The sequence below is a fragment of the Haemorhous mexicanus genome, chromosome 19 (genome assembly GCF_027477595.1).
Source record: "Haemorhous mexicanus isolate bHaeMex1 chromosome 19, bHaeMex1.pri, whole genome shotgun sequence".
Taxonomy (NCBI): Eukaryota; Metazoa; Chordata; class Aves; order Passeriformes; family Fringillidae; genus Haemorhous; species Haemorhous mexicanus.
In genome coordinates, this window is record NC_082359.1 from 11,835,570 (window position 1) to 11,856,387 (window position 20,818).

At 46.5% G+C, this 20,818-nt stretch overlaps 2 protein-coding genes across 3 annotated transcripts in view; one reads left to right on the forward strand and one right to left on the reverse strand.

Annotated features, from left to right (window-relative positions):
• SBNO1 (strawberry notch homolog 1) overlaps positions 1 to 6,742 on the reverse strand; it is a 31,223-nt gene extending 24,481 nt beyond the window's left edge. The window contains exons 1-2 of the mRNA XM_059863820.1: positions 6,587 to 6,742; positions 172 to 305 (exon numbers count right to left, since the gene is read on the reverse strand). Coding sequence (XP_059719803.1) covers positions 172 to 303 — 132 coding nt within the window. The 5' untranslated portion in view covers positions 304 to 305; positions 6,587 to 6,742. The remainder of the gene's footprint in view (positions 1 to 171; positions 306 to 6,586) is intronic.
• Positions 6,743 to 11,467: 4,725 nt separating this feature from the next.
• On the forward strand, positions 11,468 to 19,689 carry KMT5A (lysine methyltransferase 5A). 2 transcript variants are annotated; one of them, XM_059863156.1, is made up of 7 exons: positions 11,471 to 11,702; positions 13,740 to 13,896; positions 14,701 to 14,917; positions 15,574 to 15,658; positions 16,008 to 16,067; positions 16,548 to 16,738; positions 17,470 to 19,689. In XM_059863156.1, the coding sequence occupies exons 1-7, from the start codon at positions 11,547 to 11,549 to the stop codon at positions 17,678 to 17,680; spliced, it is 1,077 nt and encodes a 358-aa protein (XP_059719139.1). In that variant the 5' UTR covers positions 11,471 to 11,546; the 3' UTR covers positions 17,681 to 19,689. The 2 variants fall into 2 exon arrangements, with proteins under 2 accessions (XP_059719140.1, XP_059719139.1); XM_059863157.1 differs by lacking the exon at positions 16,008 to 16,067 and having other exon boundaries at positions 11,468 to 11,702.
• The last annotated feature ends 1,129 nt before the right edge of the window (positions 19,690 to 20,818 follow it).

The window sequence follows — 20,818 nt, forward strand, 5'->3', positions numbered from 1 at the left end:
GTTTTGTATGGAAGTTTAAAATTAATTCACAAGCCATTTTCCAATCTCAGCACTATGAAGCAAGAAACTTAAGAAAACTCCACATGCTTCAACCACTTGCCATGCACACCCTTTAACCCCTTCATCACAACAAACCCAAGCTCTAACAAATCCCTGTGTTCTTGTTTTAACCTGCTGAACAGCTGGAGTTGGTGCTGGATTTGCAAGAACCACATCTGGAGAGTCAATATCAAAGAGATCATTTGGACTGATTCCACTCTCACTCAAAGCAGCAAGCAACAGATCTTGTCCTGGCTCCACCATCTCTGGGGAAAAAAAAAAAAAAAGAAACTGTAAATACAAATACATTTGATTCTGATTTATTTTTTGCCCCCACACAACTCCATTTCCTGCACTTAAGTGCAGTCTCTTGTACACACAGTCACTTTTTAGATATGCTCTGGTTCTTTAGTTTATTTGTAGGCTTTTCAACATACTCACCACATTTAAAAGCAGGGGAAATTAAATAGTTTTCTACACAAAATGCTATCATACCCATAAACTTAAGAGACCTTTTCTATTTTCTAGTCTTTGAGGCACTACATTTTCAAGCATTACAAGAAATACCAAGAGCAGAAATGGTGAAACCATGTTATGCTAATGATCCATCTTTGTCAGTGAAGCAACTGCACGAGGGAAGCACAATTAAAACTCATTTACTTTATCTTGTAACAAGTTAGTGATAAAGAGCTTATAAGGAAAGCTTTAATTTCTTGCTTGCCCTTACATTAGGTTACATTCATTCACTGGAGAAATTTTGTTTTGCATAGTGGAGAGAACAAATGTGCCACTATTATAGTATGTAACTGCTTATTAAATAGGACACTAACATCAGGTCACAGACTCCTTTATGTGTAGGACAAGCAAAACTAATTTCAAAAAGCTATTCTAGACAGCATAAAAACTTATTAAAAAGCCAAATACTCCATATTTAAAGATGAAGAGAGGAGATAACACATTTCACTTGCTTAAGAAGGAAACCCATCTGCCTCAGTATTAAGAAAAAAATTAAATTATCTCACAGAACTTGAGCTGTTGCTTGTACAGTCTAAAATACACCTCAAGCAGATCTTAATTTCCCTCACCCTCCACAGCCCTTAACACTCACTGGGAATAAAACATTGAAACCCAATGAAGCCAAACACCTACTCTAAATAGGTAAGAGGACAAAATTATTTGTTGGCATTTTAGATGTTCATTCACAAGACTCCAGAACAGCATTCCCTTGCTTATCCCTTCTACATGCACAGCTGAGCCACATCCAGCTGGCTGGTGACACATCTTCCTCAGCACTTTTAGCAGAACAGGTAATTCTTGTAATAAGCTAAGCCTCAGGCACTTAGTTCTTACTCTTCCCAGTTTTAGTCTGTGCAATAGCAGGGAGAACCCTTTTAGTTGTGGATTCATAGTGAGATGGTGGCACCACAAGTCCCAGATACAGGGACAAGGGGAAGACACATTTTAACACAAAGACGCTCCAAACAATATCAAAGCAACAAACAATTGGTGGGACTGCTACTGACTACACACAGCCTCAACAAACACCACTTGCTTGTCACAACCAGACTCCTTTTTCTTAAAGGTACTTGAGGTGAGTAAATAAATTGGCAGAAGGGCCTTGTTTGTTGCTATGACATACAGAAAATATTAAGAATTATTAAGTCATCTAGCACACTTAATTGATAGGGCAGCACCACTAAAGGATATCACCACCCACTAGCTCATCTCCCAGAATCCCAAATGGGTCAACAAAAGTGGTAAGACCTGACTTTTAGTTTCACCCTTCATTCCAGAAAGATTGTGCTTCCTCTCTCAAAAAAGGGGACTATATATACATTAATCAGGCAGGATAAATATTTAATTTTCATCAGACTAAAATCTTAACAGTGACCATCACATGCAAGTTTAGAAGCTTGCAGCATTGTTTACTAACACGTGAGGGGAGGAAGGGTTAAGCCTGCAGATGAAATTTTTGCTTGTCAGTACTTTTAGTGTTCAGCACTTGAGAGCAGCTACTGAAGATGAATTTCTCTACAGAAGGGGAATTCACACAGGTGACCCCATCCAAACAGCTCCAAAACACTTAAAAATCGTAACTTCACAGTATCCATTTGGGAAAGAGGAATGAGCACCCTTCCACACAGGGTAACAACTCTGCTCAAAGGACAAATAAACTAAAATGTCTAAATGTACAGAGGAAAAACCATCAGTGAAGTCATCCTTTAGTTGTATGGAGTTGTGATCACCCCACTGCTAAACAAAGGTATGACTAAAACTTGGTTGAGAGCTAAGGGACCGGACTAAATAGAGGCACAAAAAGGCAGAAGCCTGGGGCTTTTCACTTAACAGAGCTAAGAGAAAACGGAAAGAGTCGAGAACTCTCAGCCTGCTCTCACAATATAGGAATGAAAGGCCTTTCTATGAAGTTGAGACTCAAAGCAAAACCAAAGCTAGAAGAAAAACCCACAGCAACACCACAAAAGCACATCTTCCCCAGCCACCCTGCAATGGTGTCACAACCCATTCAGGCTGTTTCAAGCCCAGTTTAACATTTCCACGATGCCACTGACCTGAACATGTTTAACCTTTAAAAACATGATGGCCGAGACCTTAAAAGTTTCAGAGTTCAGAAAAAAAAAACAATTCAGAGCAGTAATGCTTTAGTTGCTCATTTCAAAGTCTTCAGTAAATGACTGGTGATAGAAACTAGCAAAGCAATTCCTACAATTTCAGAGTAAATATCTCCTGTTTAGAAGCATCTCTTTCTAGCGAGGCTGTTTTCATGTAAGAAATCCCCCAGCTGCACCCCTCTCCTGACACCCCAAATTTTAAGTCTTCAAAATTCATGGTTGCTCACAACCCAGGGAAAAGCTCAGTAAAACAGCAGCAATTGTTTGTCTGTCAGTTTGGACAATGAAAGTTTGACTAGTTTCACTTATTTTGTTTCTGTACAGTAGGAACAAAGCTGCATTGTTTGGAACAAAAGGAATTCTGAACTTCTAGATTTTTTACATTAGAAGTCACTGAATACTTAGCACCAATTTTAGCCTTTGTGCAACTTCCAAGCACCAATGCTGCCCACCCTCCTCATTTTAAATTTATCAAGGAAAGTAAACGAGGAAGAAAAAATATACAGGAGGAGCTGCATTGTGATAACATTTCATTTTCTGTAGCACATGCTGGTTAAGCTTAAAACATTATCAGGCTGAACCAGCTCCATAATCTTGCAAGGTAGGAGGCTCCTCAGCTAACACAAGTGAAAGTGACTTTATCAAGCTCTGCAGCACAGCCTTGGCAATACTATATAAGGACCTGTTTGCCACATCTTCAAAATCTCCGAAAGAAAATACTTATTAAAAAGTTGTGAATATTACAAGCTGTTCCCTGAGGATTTCATCACTCAAAAGAACTGTTTTGAGCATGTAGAATCTTGCAGATAAGATTGTTCTATGTTTAGTGAGGTAGTCCAATGTCACTGAGCAAGAATCAGCCTATTAAATGAAACTAAAAAAATGTATTTATAAAATTTCAAAAGTAGTAATATCTTAATTACTTTCTTTGTATAAAGAAAAAACAAACTGCTGCTATTTCAAGAAGGGCTACTAAAACACAAACATTTCTGTAAGGTGCTCTCCTGGTGAAGAACATAGCTTAAAACTTTGATAAAGAGGCAGTTTTGTGATCACTGCACATTATGTAAATAATTCCTGATTTAAAGATACAAAACTAGAATGCCATGTTTAATATCATGTCATGTATCCATGCCAACCTGGCTCTCTCTCCTTCCATTTTAGCTTTGGTACAAAGAAACAAAACAAAAAAAGAAAAAAAAAAAAGATTCTAAAACACATGTCAAGCAACCTGCTCTGTTTCCCCTGAGAAACATAATGGTAGAATCCCAAACAATGAAAAGCCTTTTGATTTTCAGGTCTGTGAGTTACACACTGTAACACTGCATGCCTGAAGTGCTTATTTAAAAACCATAATCAATTACAGTATCATAAACTGGTCCAAACCAAACATCACAACCAAGCAGGCACTGCTATTCCCAAGCCCTTCAGACACCTGGGCTCTGTGGTGCACCCAGCTGCAGCCTGGGTGTTAATGCCTGCCTGGGACACAACAGCATTCAGCAACTTCTGTTCTGTCACTGGAAAGGTTTTCCCACGGCCTTTTTGGGGAATACCTGTCACCTGAGCTGTACTGGAAGCCATTTATAACATAACATCACACAAAAACTGGAGTTGTAGAGACAAGACAGCTTTGCCCTGCAAATTCTCTGCCTGTCTCAACCATGAGTTATTATTGACCTGAAAATTTCACATCTCCCTTTGCAGCCTCTCAGGGCAGAGGTGTAAGAGCCCCATCCCACCCAACAGGATTCTCTGGAGAGCCACGTGGGCTCTGCTCATTTCACAGCTTTTGTCTCCAGGAGGCAACTTGGGTAACAGTTAAAAAAAAAAACCTCAACCAACCCAACCCCTTCTGGTCCTCTCCAAGCCACCCTCCAATCAAAGAGCAAAACCCTAATTAATGAACTCACTCATCCTTCCATGCCTTAACCTCAAGACTAGCAGTTAATTTTGCATTCACACGTACAAAGGTGTTCTCACAAAATCCATAAGTTAACTCCAATCCTGGAAAAATCATTCCCACTTTTCTAGGGCTGGTTACCACTCAAACCTCAAAGCTTTCAAGGACACGAGGGACACTTCAGGGTAATGTGGGCTTCAAATCTGCCTCAATGCTTTTTAATGTCTGGGCTACAAAATTTACAACTGCCATGTTACACAGAAGTTCTGAAAATATTAAAATACTTAACAAAGCAACAATTTGGCACGAAATCTGCTTTCAGACTAAAAGGCTGGAGCTGGTAATTGGGCCAGGAGTGAAAGTTTTTAAGAAGTAAAATCTCAAAGAAAAAGAGCAGCACGTGAGCACCAGGATCCTTAGTTTTAGCCTGAGAGGCAGTTCCAGGTGTGCCTCAAAGCACCATTACCTATATCCATGACCTGCTTCAACAGCTTTTAGAGTAGCTCTCAGCCAGTTTTGAAACCAGAGTAGTCTGGACAAAAAGACAAACTGCCCACATTTTATTTCTAAATATTAGGATTGCATACAAATATAATATCTCATGGCTGCGAGGGAGATACAGAATACCAATTCAAATGTCACGCTGTTACACAATTTCAATTCTTGCTTTACAACATCAACTAGAGATTTTCATTTTGGGGGAGGGCAGCTTACAAAACATTAATGTATGTTTTTAAATAATTTTAATTCAGACACAACCTTGGTAGTCTAAAGCCAAATAGTCTACCACCGAGTTAATTCCTAACTTCACACTGTGCCATTTGATCACACTCAATTTTTTTTTTTACTCACTCTGGAGTTACCTAACAGATCAATTCCAGGGGTTATTCTTAAGCATTTACAAAATCTGCCTCATCTTTAACAGCTATCAAACACGTAGAACCAGCCTATGAGTAACTGAAAGTACTAGACTTCTGATTTATACCCTCAAATGCAGTGTGGAACCTAGTCAGCTAGTAATACTAAAGAAACAACCTAAAAAAAAAACCAGGAGAAAAACCCAAAAGGCCTCTTCCCCATCAGACTGTAGGAGCATTTCTACGTTAAACTATTACTCACCCTAGCAACCTCTGTTTGAGGTACGCTCGTTAAGAGTCCCTGGACTTTGAGGCCGTGTCTGTCGCCGCGGTTCAGCTCCCCGGGAGCAGCGGGGCCCCAGCGGGCTCGGCAGGGCGGGGAAGCCCCCAGGGGAGGCGACGGGAGATACGGGGGGTCGGCGGCTGCTGCCCCGCCACCTTCCCACCAACACGTGTTCCCGACATAAACTTCCGGGTTGGGCCAGAATCGGCTGCGTAATCCTGTCCCATGCGCGACTTTTTGTTTCCAGACCTTCACCTCTTTAAAGATCCCTCCAACAGCACCGCGAGCCCGGGGCGGGAGGGCTCCGTCTCACGGCGGCTTTCGGAGCCGCTCCGGCACCATAAATCAAACACCGCCATCCCCCCCGCCTCGTTTCTCCATTTCGAACCTCAACAATCACCGGCCGCGGAAAAAGCGCACAAAGGCGCGGGCCGGCCCGGGGGGCTCTGCCCGCGCTGGGATGCGGCGGGGGGGGCGGCCAAACCCACCACCGCGCCCGCCCCCGTTAGAGAGGCGCTCCCCCAGAACCGGGGGGCCCCACCGCCCGCCCCCGCACGCCCCCGGGCACGAAGTTCGCGGGACAACCGGGACTCCGCCGAGGTGGCGGCGACGGCCACCCCGCCCGCCGCGCCGCCCCCGGCCCACCGGGACCCCTGCGGGGGCGGCCGCACAGCCTTTCCGGGCTGAAGGACCGAGGGAGACGCAGAGCCGCTCCCAGCACAACGGGTCCTCCCCGGACACCCCCGCGCCGCCGCCGCGGGCCCCGGTGAAGAGCTGAGGGGAAGAAACCCCCGGGGCGGCCCCACAACACGGGGAGAGGCCAGAGGCGGCCAAACAGGCGCGACGCCAGGCAAAAGAGCAGCGCGGGACTTACTCTCTGTCGCACTCGATCCTCCCGCGGGCTCCTGGAAGTCTCCGCCGCCGGCCCCGCCGCCCGCCGCTTTCTAACTCACAGCCGCCATCTTTGCCCTCCCTCCCCTCACAGGGGAGGGGGGGCCGGGGGCCGCCCGCACCACGTGACCCGGGCCGCGCCTCCCTCCCCCCGCCGCGCCGCGCGCGCTCCCCGCCCACGTGACCCCGCCAGCCACCGCCCGCCGCTGGCGCGCGCTCGGCACCACGTGACCCGCCCCCCGCCCGCGGGCTCCCGATCACGTGGCCGCCGCCGCCGTCTCGCGCCCACCCCCCCCCCCCCACCGCCGCCACCGGGCCCTGGCGCGCGGTTCCCGCTCGCCCCCCCGTCACGTGACATGCCGCGGCTCGGTTTTTTCCCTGCCCTCAGCAACGGGAAGGCCGCAAGTTCCTCGTTCCCTCCCCCCCTGAAAAAACCCCGGCGTATCCACCGTCCTTCAAATAAGCGACGTCCCCGCGGGCGGGCCCCGCCCCATGGCGGCGGCCGCAGTCGAGCCTTGGCGATCCGGGCCCGGTTCCCGGTAGGGTGGGGGGAGGGGAAGGCGGAGGCGAACGGCTGCGAGCGGTCACGTGACCTAGGCTCCCGCAAGATGGCGGCTGCCGGCGAGAACTCGGCAGCGCGGCGGAACTCTCGCGAGATCTCGCGTTTCTCGCTGCATCACGGGGCGGAGGGGGGGAAGGCGCCGCGCGCGCGCCCCCGCCTGAGGTGGCGTTGGCGGGAGTGGCCTCGGAGCGGCGGGACCGGACTGGGCGCGGGGGCTTCGGAGTGAGGGAAAACGGTGTCATCTGAGCTCATCCCCGCCCGTGCTCCCGCTGGTGAATGCGTCTCACTTCAGACGGCCCACTGGTCCGGTCCCATCCAGTCCCTCCGCGGTTGGCGGCTCCGAGCACCCCGGTGCGGCCGGTGCCACCCCGCCCTGAGAACTCCGCCACCTCCGCCCCCTCACGGTACCGCGGCTCTGCAGAGTTCCTGCGCTAGAACCCCCCCAGGAGAATGCGGGGGGACATCCTGCTGCCCTCCCTGGGGTGCTGGCAGATGAGTGTTCCCTTGCGAATATTGTACAAGGTGCTAATGTGAAACTTGCTGCTGCAAAAAGTGAGTTAAAATCTGGAGACCCCTCATGCTAGTTTCACATTTGGAGACATTTTTTTAGAGCTGGAAGCCCCCAGACTGAAAAGACTTGTTAAAAGAGACAATCTTCCAATAAAATGCTTTCCCAGTTGTATAAAAACATGAAAATTTGTAAGAACTTTCACACAGAATTGAGGCAGACATAAATGAAGTGCGAGCAATCAGGAAATACCTTCAAATGTTCAGTATTCAATCCTGAGCAAGTTTGCTTATTTTATAATTAGACAAATTCAACAGGGATTAATATAACCAATAAAGGATTAGACAGATTAAGGCTAAACTTTTTAAAGACAAAGCAATGTTAATTAAACTGATTTAAGTAATTCAGATTAATCAGTGATGCTTCAGATGGAGAAAAAGATGACAGAAGCGAGGCCAGAGACCAGAAGAACAATTTAAATGGCAGCTTTTATCTTGGTTATTGCCCTATGCACACTTCAGATGAAGGCATGATGAAATACAGCTCACATGTGCTGAACCAAACTTTAAATCTCAGCAGCTCTGTACAATCGTGACAAGAAAGGGAGGGTTTTGATGTCTTGAGTTGAAAAGGGAGTCACCTGTCAGCATTTGTGATCATCCTCGACTGCAATAGGTGAGTAATCCCGCTGGTGGAAATGCTGCTTTCCATTGGCGTGGAATTAGCACAGGCACATTTGTCTGCAGGACTCTGTTTCCATAGAATTTTGGCATGTAATTCGCAGATCTCATTGCACTTTCTAGTCAGAGATTTTTTTTTTTTAATCATTGGTAGATACAATTCTGAATATAATCATATTTCATAATCTCTGAAATGCAGATAGCACCTAATGGCATTTTACTCTGTGACTTTATAAAACGATGTTGCTTAATGTAATACTCAGCAGTTACCCTCAGGGATTGTTTTTACTTGATTTCTAGTGGCTGAAGCACAAATTGTAGGGATTTAATCTTGTGAACGAGAAATTTGTGTAAATGCTGTCATTTATTTTGCAAATTGCAAATATGACAGGTGCTGTGTGAGAACTTGCTCTCAGGTGGGAATATTTAACAAGCATCCCCTTGGTATATTGGACAGAAAATGAAACTATGAATTCAAATATAAGATTTTTTTAAAAACTGGATGAAGTGTTCATCTAGACCGAAGAGATTTACCTTGAAGATTTTCTTCCCTTTCTGAGCAAATCAACGCCTCGCTCGCTCTTCCTTCCCTTCCCCCACAAAACAATTTCACATTTCCGCAGTAAAACGTGGTGCTCTCGGGAGCTGCTCATGCGGCACTATGGGAGAGAATATTTAGGTCACTGGGTTTTAGCGCTGGTTCTAGCGGGAGCCGCGCTGCTCCCTCTGGATTACGGGAGTCGGCAGCGCTCTCTCCATGTGCTGCTGCGTGTCCCGAGTCACAGCGGCGGGCGGCTCCAGCCACGCTCCTTTGGGCTGGAGCCTTTAGCACTTGAACTTCTCCTCATCTCTGGCTTTTGGCCGCAGCCAGCTGAGGGGTGAAGCCAAGATGTTTTGCTAATTCACAGTGTGATCCCAGCGCGCCGGGAGCAGCGGCCAGTTAGAGATGACGTTGTTTTCTTTGTTGCTCTGGGGAAGAGAATGCCTTGGCTTCCTTTGCCCTCTACTGGTGGCCCGCACGGCTTCGATGCCAATTCAGTTCCTTTGCTTAATATACATATATAAAATAATTACTTAAAATATACAACCCCCAACAGCTGAGCAAAACCACAGTTGAGGGCGTTTCCAGAGCTTTCCCAAGACATTAGGAAGAGTGCTCCCTATTTCTGCAAGAAGGAAATAATCTCAGTAATTTATGAAGATCTTATTTTTCCCAGTTGCATCCCAGCTCTGTGATAAGTACAGTGCAAACTGGGGTGGAAAAATCAAAGCAGTGTCTGCTCTGGCGCTTTTGCAGAGAACTTGGAGTACCTGCCTTGATGAAGACACCATGGACATGGATGTCCATGGACATGATGTCCAGAGGATGACAGCTAGCTGCAGCTTTGAGTTTACAGGAAAATACCCAGTGCATTTCGGTTGCATCTGTAAAATTCATGTGCCTGGTGATCGAAGACCCAGATGTAACAAATGTCAGTGCCCATGCAGAGCTGGGTTTGTTCTGTCTTCTCCCAAAGTGCCTGAATGCAGAGCTATCACAGGAAGAGGAGGGGGTGGCCTGGAATGCTGTGCTGCCTTCTGAGACTCCTCTGCAGTCACACTGAATTCCTGTCCTGTGAGCCCCCAGCTGCTGTGGGACAGCTTGGAAAGGATGAGGCCTGAGTTCTTGCTTAAGATGAGAAGGGTTTTTTCCTGTTAAGAGAAAGGATGGTTTTCAGCTGTATCACTGACTGGCTGTTTATGTCACTGTGGGAATGCCCCAGAGACAAGCAGCAGGCTGTGCCTACAGATAAGCCTTGGGTGGAAAGCCATCCCTGTGGCGATAGCGCTTGGGCCAGAGCAAGTGCCACCACCCCAGGTCCTGAGCACACTCAGGCAGGCCTTGCTCCTGGAGGGGTAGCACAGATAAGAAACAGGAGTCATGCACTGTTGCTCAATGTAAATGTTCTGCTTATTATGGAGCACCAAAGTCCTGTGTGGCAATTTCCTGGCTTCCACGATGGCATCCATCCAGATCCCCTGATCCATGCATGCTTTGACCCATTGCTGTGTTACTCTTTGCCATTGTACTTTCCTGGTTTCAAAGTGAATGTGCTAGTCCTGTTGGAAGCTTCTGACCAGGAAATCGATGCTGAAGGCAGTTCCAGCTCTCCTAGTGATAATGATGGCTCTGTCATTTGGCTTTTAATATTTTAGCTGCCCTCCTTTTGGAATGGGGAGTTACCTAAGGTCTTTGATGCTTTAGTGCAATGCTGGAGTATTACCTGCTCTCCAGGCAAGTTTGGAAGATGGAACTAATAGACTTAAACTTCAGCCAGGGAGATCTAAGCTAAACATTGCCTAATGCAGCCTAATAATTTCACAGAGCAGAGTTTTACAATCCCGCCAGGATTAGGGATCCCCCAAATCCTCGCTGCGACGTGGCGTGGGCCGTGTGCCCTGCGGAGAGGTGCAGGAGGGAGGCAGCGTTGGCGGCGGAAGGTACCGGTGCACCGGCAGAGCGGTCGGGGCGCGGGTACCGCCGCGCCCCCCCCCGCTGCGCGGGCTCGCACGGCCCGGAGGGTCCCGCTCCCGCCGCCGCGCGCTCCCACCCACGTGGCGCGGCTCGGCTGTGGGAGGGGCATTCCCTGCCGGGCCGCCAATCAGAGCTCTGCCTGCCCTCGGCACGGACCAATCAGCGCCCAGCGAACACACATTTAAACCATGTTCCCGGGAGCCGCAGCCACCGCGGTGTGACAGGGGGAGGGCGGGCTATGGCGGCTTGCGCCAATCAGAGGCTTGAGCGCGATGATTGGCAGGAGGTTAAACCAATGGGGTTGCCAAGGGTAACGCGGCGTCTCCCTGCGGAGCGGTTGGCGGCGCCGGGGACTCCACGGGGACAGTCGGGGCCACCCGGCGCGGGGGCTCCGGGGCGCGGGGCGGCCGCCGCCGCCGCCATGGCCGGAGGTGCGCGGGGCGGAGCGGGCACTAGAGGAGCAAGGCCGGGGCGCGGCGGGGCCGGCGGGGCCGGGCCCGCGCGGCGCGGGGCATCTCCGCGGCGCGGAAGCTCCTCCTGGGAGGTGCGGGGAGCCGGGGCCGGCGGGACTCCTCCCCCGCGCGGTGTGCGCAGCTCGCCGGGAAGGGGCTGGGCCGCCGCGGCTCGCCCTGCCGCATCCAGCCCTTTAAACATGGCGCAGGCCGCGGCGGCCGGGCGATGACCGCGGGCGGCAGAGCCGGACATGGCTCAGGCGCCGATCTTCCCCCGTTGCTCCTAGGGAAGAACATGCCCAAGACCAGGGCGGGCGGCGTGGAGAAGGCAAGCCCCGAGAGCGCCGAGAGGAAGGGCCCTAGCCGCCCCCGGGCCGGCGGGGTAAGCAGTGCCCGGGCCTGGGCGGGCGGAGCGGGGCGGGCGGCTCCCGGGGGTCTGCTGTGCCCTCCGCTTTCCCCCGGTGCGGGCGAGCCGGCGTGCGGGCTGTCCCGGGGAGCCGCGGGGCCCGGGCCTTCGGGAGCCCCTCAAATCATTCAGAAATCGGTTAACTTTCAGTACAGTCGGACTCTTTCCGTGTCTCCCTGTGCCCTACTGCAGACAGGCACTAGGCTCGGCATTCCCTCCGTGCCATCTTCCCCGTCCTGTAGTTCTGTCACAGGCAGCTGGCCGCTTGTCTCTCTGCCTTTAACTCCCAATGGAAATAGTTGTGGCTATTGCATTAAATCCCGTAGCCACCCAGCAGCCAGTCTTTCGTGTGTTTTGCTGCGCTGAGAAAATCTCTGCTCTCCGGGGTCTCAAGCCTGGCACAGACAAAGACGTGGCAGCGGCATCTCGGTTGCGCCAAGAGCGCAGCAGGCAGGGAGCTGGGAATGAAGGGAGGAAGCTATGCTGGAAAAAGAGTTGTTCGTTTCCTGTTCATGGTGTATTCAAAGCCTGAAGCCTCAGCTGGCAGGTGGACTGCAGTTCACTGCTTTGGGCTTTCTCCCAAAATGCCCGTATTTAAACTTCTTACTAAATCTTGAGGACTTTGAAGCTCAGGGTTCATTGCTTGCATTTGTTAAAACAGTGTTTTCATAGTATTTCATGCTTTGAAGCCCCGGTTTTTTAATAAGCAAGTTTTGCCTTTCATAGGCCTTTCAGAAGCATTGGAGGTCAGGGAGTGTTTGTCTGAATTGCTTTTTCTCAGGCTGTTCCATCGTAATCTCGATCTTTAGTAGTTTATTTATGGACTATGATTTGAGCCTTTAACTGGTCTGATTTTGTGTGGCTTATGTACATAGGAAGTTTGTTATTCATGACCACGTTAATTATTAAAATTATCCTATCTGTTCTATTGTCTACTTTGTTTACTTTTTCAGTGTCTGTGACTGAAATGCTGAGGTATTTGTTTAGTCAGCTATGTTTGAGCTATCTTTTTTTAACTATTGGGACCCTTTGTTCCTTGCTTTTCTAAGAAAATGGATGCATATTTTTGTTGTTTTAACTGGCATGCAATGTCTGAAAATTGCTTTTGGTTGAGTCAAACTATAGCCAAGAAAAACTCATTCTGCCCAAGTTGCATCTGTTTATCCAGACACTGAAATTTCACGGTTGGAATGTGCCTGACATACCCTGCACAGGCAAGCACAGCCAGGTGGCAGGGGGCTGTGGAAGCAGAGGTGACAGGACTCCACTAATCTTTGCTAAATTTGACACTGCTCACTGTTGGCATCTTGGAGCCTGAGCCAGCCAACAAACCCCAGGCTCTGTGGTGTCTGGCCATGCCAGAGGATTTTGCCATTTTCTTGACTGGGCTTTGCATAGACTCTTTAATGGGCCTTTTTTGCCATAAACAACCTTTGCACTTTATTTTTATGTCATATAATGGATAAAATATAGCGATGTTTATCTCCTATGCTTTGCTGAGAGGTGTCACTCAAAGCAGGCTGTAAAACTGATTCCTGTGCTGCTCAGTTGAGCATATAATTTGCTGCAACAACATTTGACACCTCCTGAGAGTAGCTGGGTAGCTCATACCTCTCTGGCTGTGAGAGCTCTGTACCGGGCCTGGGCAATTTTTGCTGCACTATTCATATTTTTTTTGGCTTGTGCTCTTTGAGGCTGCCTTCCTCCCCAGGAGCTCAGGCTTGGGTTTTTTTTTAGCACCAAAGTTCATACTGTGAAGCACAAGGGTGGAGGCTGGAGTTAGCTATGACTACCCCCTCCTGCCACATTTTTTTATTTAAGTTCTCAGAGTGCTCAGTACTGTTATGTTTTCACTTAGAAATCACAACCTCAGTGAGGGTGATGCTTCAAACATTGTAATTCCGTCAGCACAGTCACCTGTCAGCCCTGGTTGCTGCAGACTGTTGTGATTGCTGGCTTGAGGTTCCTGGAATGTCTGTGCTGAACTGATTTTTTTGTGTGGATCTGTTTTAGGAGAATGTGTTTATTGGTCAGTCCAAAATCTACAGCTACCTGAATCCAAACAAAGCTCCTGGTGCTCGCCCCCCGCTTCAAGAAGAAAACTCTGTCATGTATCACGAGGTGAAATGTCAGGGCAAAACACTAAAGGAAACCTACAGGAAAGGAGCTGGTAAGATTGAGCTTTGGATTGCTTATCTTGGTGCATGTGCTCCCACTGCCCCCAATTCTGACATTTTCAAGAAATAAAAGCAGTGAGGAAGAGCCCAAATTGTGGATGCTGAGTGCCAGGCTTCACAGTGACTAGAAATGGGAGTGTTCTGTAAGTTTATGAAGGGGAAAAAGACCCATCTGGCTTGTGTTTAAAGGTGCATTTAACAGCCTTGGTAATTTGTCAAAGCACTTCGTTGCAAAGACTTTTACCAGCAGGTATTCTCAGTCCCATTTGATGCAGGGACTGTCAGGAAACTTGGGGCTTTTAGTTCCTAATTTGGCTCCCCAGCTTTGACAAGGAAGTGAAGATGGCTTTAGCTTGTCCCACTGCTGAGGCCTTGCAGCTGTGCTTCTTTTCTCCTGTGAGACTTAAACATCTGTCTCAGCAGATGGGACTGTTAAACCTGATGATTTACTCTACATAAAAACGTTATTGAGCTTTAAACCACTCTCACCTACCTCTGAGTCAGTTGTCTGAGGAGGAGGATGTGGTTGTATTGGGGTAGGATGCAAAAAACAAGTAAATGTTGGTTGGGGGGGAATGTAGATTTCTTGTCAGTGCCAGCCCTTTAGTTCCCATGGATTTATCCTGGGTGGCATTGGCCACTTGGTACCATCATCTGCAGCTGCTGAGCCCAGCAGTGCAGGGTCATTGCTGTCCTTTTTCTCATTTGACAGAGCTCTGAACCACTGGAATTCATTTAAAGCACTCATGTATAGTTGGCCCTAAGTTCAGAGCTTTACTCGATTTCCTTGTCACCAGGAAAAAAGAATGGTGGCAAAATAGTTGAAGGTGCTGTGAAATCAGAAGACCAGAAGGACAAGGAAGGTGGGTGCAATCCTTCAGTGCCCTCCTCTGATCAAAACCAAGAAACTGTGGAAACCCAAAAGACTCCCCTGCCTGCAGACAGTGCTGAGGAGGCCAATGCAAAGCCAGCTCAGAAGAAGATGGTTAAAGCAAAACGAGGACCAAGGAAAAAGTAAGTGATTTGTGGAATTGTGAAAGGACAGCTCTTTGTTTTCTCAAGAATATCACGCTTTAAAAACCCTAAAATAGCATCTAAGTACCTATTTTGCAGAGGACTTGTTTGTCTTGAAAGCAAGGCTAATGTGTTCTATTGTTCTATCACAAGTGAAACATTTGCTGGTCACCTATGGAAAAAAATAAATTAATGAGCCATTAAGGCTTACTTTCCTATGGACAAATGGGAATGTGTCTTATCAGAAACAGAACAGTTGGAGGCTTCCTGGCTGAGCTGATATCCTTTCTCTTGGTATCAGAGCAATGTGACCTAACATTAATGAATTCCTTGCCAAGCAGTTTTCGTGACCTAAATTTTCGAGTGCCTTCTGGCAAGGCACGCAGGGGGCCCCAGACTTGTAATGTGACCTTCAGCTGATTTCCAACGACATCTCACTTGTATTGTTCAAGAATTAGTACTGGAGTAATGGAAAGAAAAGGGATGTAGCTGTGGCTTGAAGCTAAGGGTACTGATAAAAACCACTGATTCATAGTGATCACCTTTCAACTTACCAAGCTCAAATAAAAAGTTCTTGCACATACCTTTGCTCTTGCAGTGTAACTTAACAAACAGTCTGAAATATGTGTGTGTGTTCTCTTTTTCTTCCTCCTTAGAACACAAGGAAGAGCACCAAACCGAAAAGTGACAGATTATTATCCTGTTAGAAGAAGTTCCAGGAAGAGTAAATCTGAATTGGAGGTAGTGCTTCTTGTTAAAATGACATTACTTAAAACAAGTCTGATTAGCTGAAAATTTGGGGAAGTGTCTAACTATGCTTTCCATTCCAAATGCAAATAAAGTTGTGCACTTGAGGTAATGTTAAGAACATGCTTAAAATTTGGAAATGCTGGTCCAGTTTAGAACAGAATCTAGCTGTTTATGTATTTGGAGGGGTAGAAATCTGTCTTTCTGCTGTTCAGTTTGCTGGAAATATGAGATGGTTTGGAACAATGACTGTCATTGGTGGGTAATTTCCTTCCAGCTCTAGAAGAAGCTACAAAAGCTATCCACAATATTGTGGTTTTGTTTGTTCTTGTTTATTCTGCAGACTGAGGAAAGGAGGAAAATAGATGAGCTGATTACAAGTGGGAAAGAAGAAGGAATGAAGGTAACTGCAGTGCCAACCTAAGTAGTCATGTACTGTTTATTATACAGTATCTAGATGTTAATCTATTTAAACAAAGAGTAGCAGAACTCAGTCTCAGGACCCTGCAATTCTCTGTAAATGCAGGAAAACTGGAACACACAGTCCTTCCTTTTAGTGAGCAGTGTTGGTCTCTGAAGGGTATGTTTGTGCAGCCTCACTTATAAATACTGAGGGGGCTTTAAGGTCTTTACAGAAATTCACTTCTAAGTTCTTTGATTGGAAGACTTTGTGTCCAGCTCCCAGTAACTCAGTGTGTCCCAAACTCATCCTGCATTTCTTCCACAGTGCCATGCATTGTGCTTCTACAGCTTTGTCTGCAGTACACACAAATTCCCTTTTGCAGCAGTTTTTTAATGACAAATCATTTCCTAGTAATCAGCATATCTGCAATGATGTAAATCAGCTGGGAAATGAGAAAGTATTTTCTTTTCAACTCAACAGATTGATTATATTGATGGCAAAGGGAGAGGAGTAATTGCTACTAAACATTTTAATCGAGGAGAATTTGTGGTTGAATATCACGGGGATCTCATCGAGATCACTGATGCCAAGAAACGAGAGGCTGTGTATGCTCAAGACCCATCCACAGGCTGCTACATGTACTATTTCCAGTACCTCAGCAAAACCTACTGGTAAGGCTCAAGTTTCTATTGATAGAGGCTTTGAATGCTGCTAATTATTTTCTTGTTTTCATGCAAATTTTTTATTTTTAATGGGAACTGTGAATTATTAAATCTTTTGGAGCACTGATCCGTGGTCTGAGAGCCTCCTATACATCTGGGCTATGAGGAATGGTAGGTGACTCAAAGCCCTCTTCTTTAAAGTACAGCACAAGCTATGTGGAGAGTTGCTCTGCTTGGATGTGGCTTGTAGTTCTGCAGTGGTCTTCTGCCTAAATTCATTCTCTTGTTAAATGGACTCCTTTATCTGAGTTGTGAGGAGTTGGTTTGGAAATTAGGATGGGCAGACTCTGGAAGAGAAATGTTTCTTTCAACTTTGATTGGGTGTCCTTGTTGCTCTAGTCTCTGACACCCACTTCAGTCCAAGCTTTATAATTTTTTTCACATCTGGATTCTGCTATACCTGGAAACAGGCAGCTCAAACAGTCTAAAGATTTCATTTTCTGGGTTTTGTACTAACTTAAAAATCTCCCAGAATTGTTTCAGTTTCTCCGCATTGCCATATTATGGCTGCCTATTTAATCATGGTTGCTCTGTAATGTAACATGATAACATTCTGTTTCTCCTTAATTTTTCAAGACTCATTTGGATTCCTCCTTTTTGTGTGATTTGCACTTTGGGCTTTGTCCACAAGCGTGCCCCTGTCCCAGGCGCAATCCCGCGTTCTGTTCTTGCTCTTTCAGTGTCGATGCTACGAAAGAAACGAATCGTCTGGGGAGGCTCATTAATCACAGCAAGTGTGGCAATTGTCAGACCAAGCTCCACGACATCGATGGTGTGCCTCATCTCATCCTCATAGCTTCCAGGGACATTAAGGCAGGTGAAGAACTGTTGTACGACTATGGAGACAGAAGCAAAGCTTCCATTGAAGCTCACCCGTGGCTGAAACACTAATTCATCTTCCTTGTTTTGGGGTTTTTATTTTTGGACTGAGTGTTCTACAAGGAGTCAGTGCATTGGTTTTTTTTTTCTGCCCTCACTTCCCTCAGCTTTCTTAGTGGATGGCTTATGGTCTTCCGAGCTCCTTAAAAACTGCCTTTTTGCTTTGCAGTATTTAAATACCTATTACAGTTTTCTAGGCAGGCTTGAATAATTGATCTTAGATTGCCAAAACTTTTATATCACAAAAGGAAAACCCTCCTTAAAATTCAAATGCTTCTGCGTAGTGACCGGTGCCACTTGAGCAGTGAAAGACTTGCACAGAAACTTCATCACTGGGGTTGTGCTTCTGCTTTTGCAAGGAAATCTCACGCCCCACTTTGGGGTGCTGAACTTGACTTTATGACAGAAGTACTGCTGTACTCTGACTTGGTCATCCAGTGGCTTGACTGCCTGTCAGACTGCTTTTCACAGCCCAGTGCTGACAGGCTTCTCTGAGATGGATGCTACTGTCATCCTCAAATAAGTTGTGGTAGGAATCCAGTTTCTCCCGTGTCATACATTCTGTTGGCAATGAACTTCAAATGCACTGGCACTGAGGGAAAAGGATGGTCAGATTGACTGCTTCCTTTGGAGAAATTACTCCCAGCCAAATGAGGATAAATTTTGATAGACTGGGTTGATACTGATTACAGATGTGAAGATAGAACTTCACAGTGAGAATTAATGTTTGACATTTACTTATTTTCTAAACTTTGAGAAGGTACCTTTTTATAGTCGATGGCTGATTCTTGGAGGTGTCTCCAGAGGATTTTAGAGAAGTAAAATCTCTCTCCAAAAGTTTTTATATTACCTTCCTTTGCTAATTAGCCACATCAGAAGCTATTTATTTACTGTGAATGCTTGAAGTAGAGCATAGTGGTTCCAAAAATAGGAGTCCTCTTCATATGCAGCTTCAAACTGTAGTGATGGAGTTCATGCAGTGAAGAAAGTAGATTCCTTATTGCCTGGTCCTGTAGGTCTGTCCAGCACAGTCTGGTCCCACTGTCTCACCCAAGGAGTCGAGCTTGGCATCTCGTGGATGTTTGGATGTTTCTGTTGGAGAGCCAAATCTGGGATATAGGCAGGCAATACAATGCAGGTCCTTTATGTTAAAGAGGAATTCTTACCAGTTGGAATTTTTGCCAAGGCAGGCTTGGCATGTGTGTAGATGAAAATGGCTGTGAGCCATCAGCCACGCTTGCTGCTGGAAGATGTCAGCAAGGGATCTGTGGCTCTGTTAATGTCTTCTATTCCTCATGTCTTGAAGGCTGCTGCTGTTCCAGCTGAATGCCCTCTAGACAATCTTATGCTTGCCTATGTGATAGGTCAGATAGCAACAACATCCTGGTTGTGTGCTCCAGCAGCAAGAGAGGTGGCTTAGTGATGTATTTTTAAATTAAAAACTTGAAGACAATGTCTCTGTAAAATAAAGAATATATTTATTATTGATGAAACGGCTGCTATACTACCTGTCTCCATTGCAGTTTTATGAGCATTTTGAAAGAAAGCTGTGAAAATCATTAGCTGTTAAATGCTTTATATTATTTACTGCTTCACACAAGGCAAACTCATCAGAGCAAGCCTGGGTATTTTCCATTTCTGAAGAATTAACTGGAGACCTGTTACATTACATATACTGAGTTTCAGGTAAGCCTCATTGGCCAACTTGTCTGAGTTGGCACTGATTTTTCTCTGGTCTCAGTAAGAGAGACCTCAGCAATGTGTACAGTGTCCTGTTAAACTAGAGCACTTCCCTTAAGTCAAAATTGGAATAAATTTTTTAAATTTTATTTAAACATTTATGTGTTCTTTATCAGTTTGAATAGCTTAAAACCTCTGTACTTCAGCATCACTTTTGTAAACAAGAAAGGGGAAAGATCTCCCTTGTTTTACATAAAAAGAAAATGTCTTCTCTGAAAGCTTAACTGGTAACTGAGTAGCACTGCGTTGGAGGATGGAAATAAAGCTCATGTTGCACTGCATCTGTATCCTTTACTTTTCTAGGAACACATACAGAAATCTAGAGATCTCAGTGTATTTCTCACAGAAATGTGTCCTTTGGGTGTTTATCTCTGTGCCTTGCAGGAAGGCTTCATCTTCTAACAAGGTGTCACAGGGAAAGACAACCTTGGGTTGGAAGCTTAACTGCTTTTTTTGAAGGAGATTGGGAAGTACATCCCTGGATAAACCATGGAATAGGATGGAATTGAGATCACATGTCAGCATCTCTCTTCAGCTGAGAGGTGCATCCTGGCTGTTGCTGATTGTTTCTTTGTTTCATTTTTCTCTGCAGAAAGTCTCTGCTCAGGCCATGCAGTAACTGCCTCCCCTGCTGCTGTGTTCTAGAAAATACACAATGAGGGCATGGCCAAGGCTTATTGATATTTTCAAGATGGCAAAAGGACCCCAGTGGTTCTGTGCCCTGGCTAAACCAGCTGGCTCAGGTCAGCCACCTGTGGTGTGGCCTTGCTGACAGAGTTGTTCCTGACCTCTTAAGGGAGGCTGCAGCTTTGCCTTCTGCTGAGCCCCATCCACATTGTGCAGCTGAGCAGATGTGTGAAGTGCCCTACATTTTTCATGCTGCCAGTGTAGGAGAGGGAATCAAAAGACTTCAGAGCCTGCTTTTATTTCTGAAGAGAGTAGGATCACAGTTTGATACCTGTCACTGCTTCTTTTATGTCTGTTCAGACTTCTGCTCTGGATATTCTACCTTTCTAAATGGAGAACCTAATTGGTGTCTTTCAAGCTTCTTTCCCCACTCCCCTGTTTGCCCTATATGCTTCCACTGGTGCTAAATCTCATTACTGGGGCCAATACACAGCTTGTGGCAGGTGATTGAAAGAACAGAGCTTATGCAAAACACAACTCCCTACCACAGGAGACCTTCAGCTGTCAGAAATGAAATGTTTGGTGCATCTGTTCCAGTCTGAGCACTGCCTGCACCTCAGCCCTTCCTGTAGGCAGAGCCCAATTGCAGCAGCTTTTCTTTCTTTGCTGTGCTTTCCTCCACTGTTCATCTCACCCCCAAACAACCACTTGTGAATGGAAGGTCTCTATTATATTCATCTTACAAAATCATTTGAGCTGAATGTTTTGATAGCTGGACAGGAT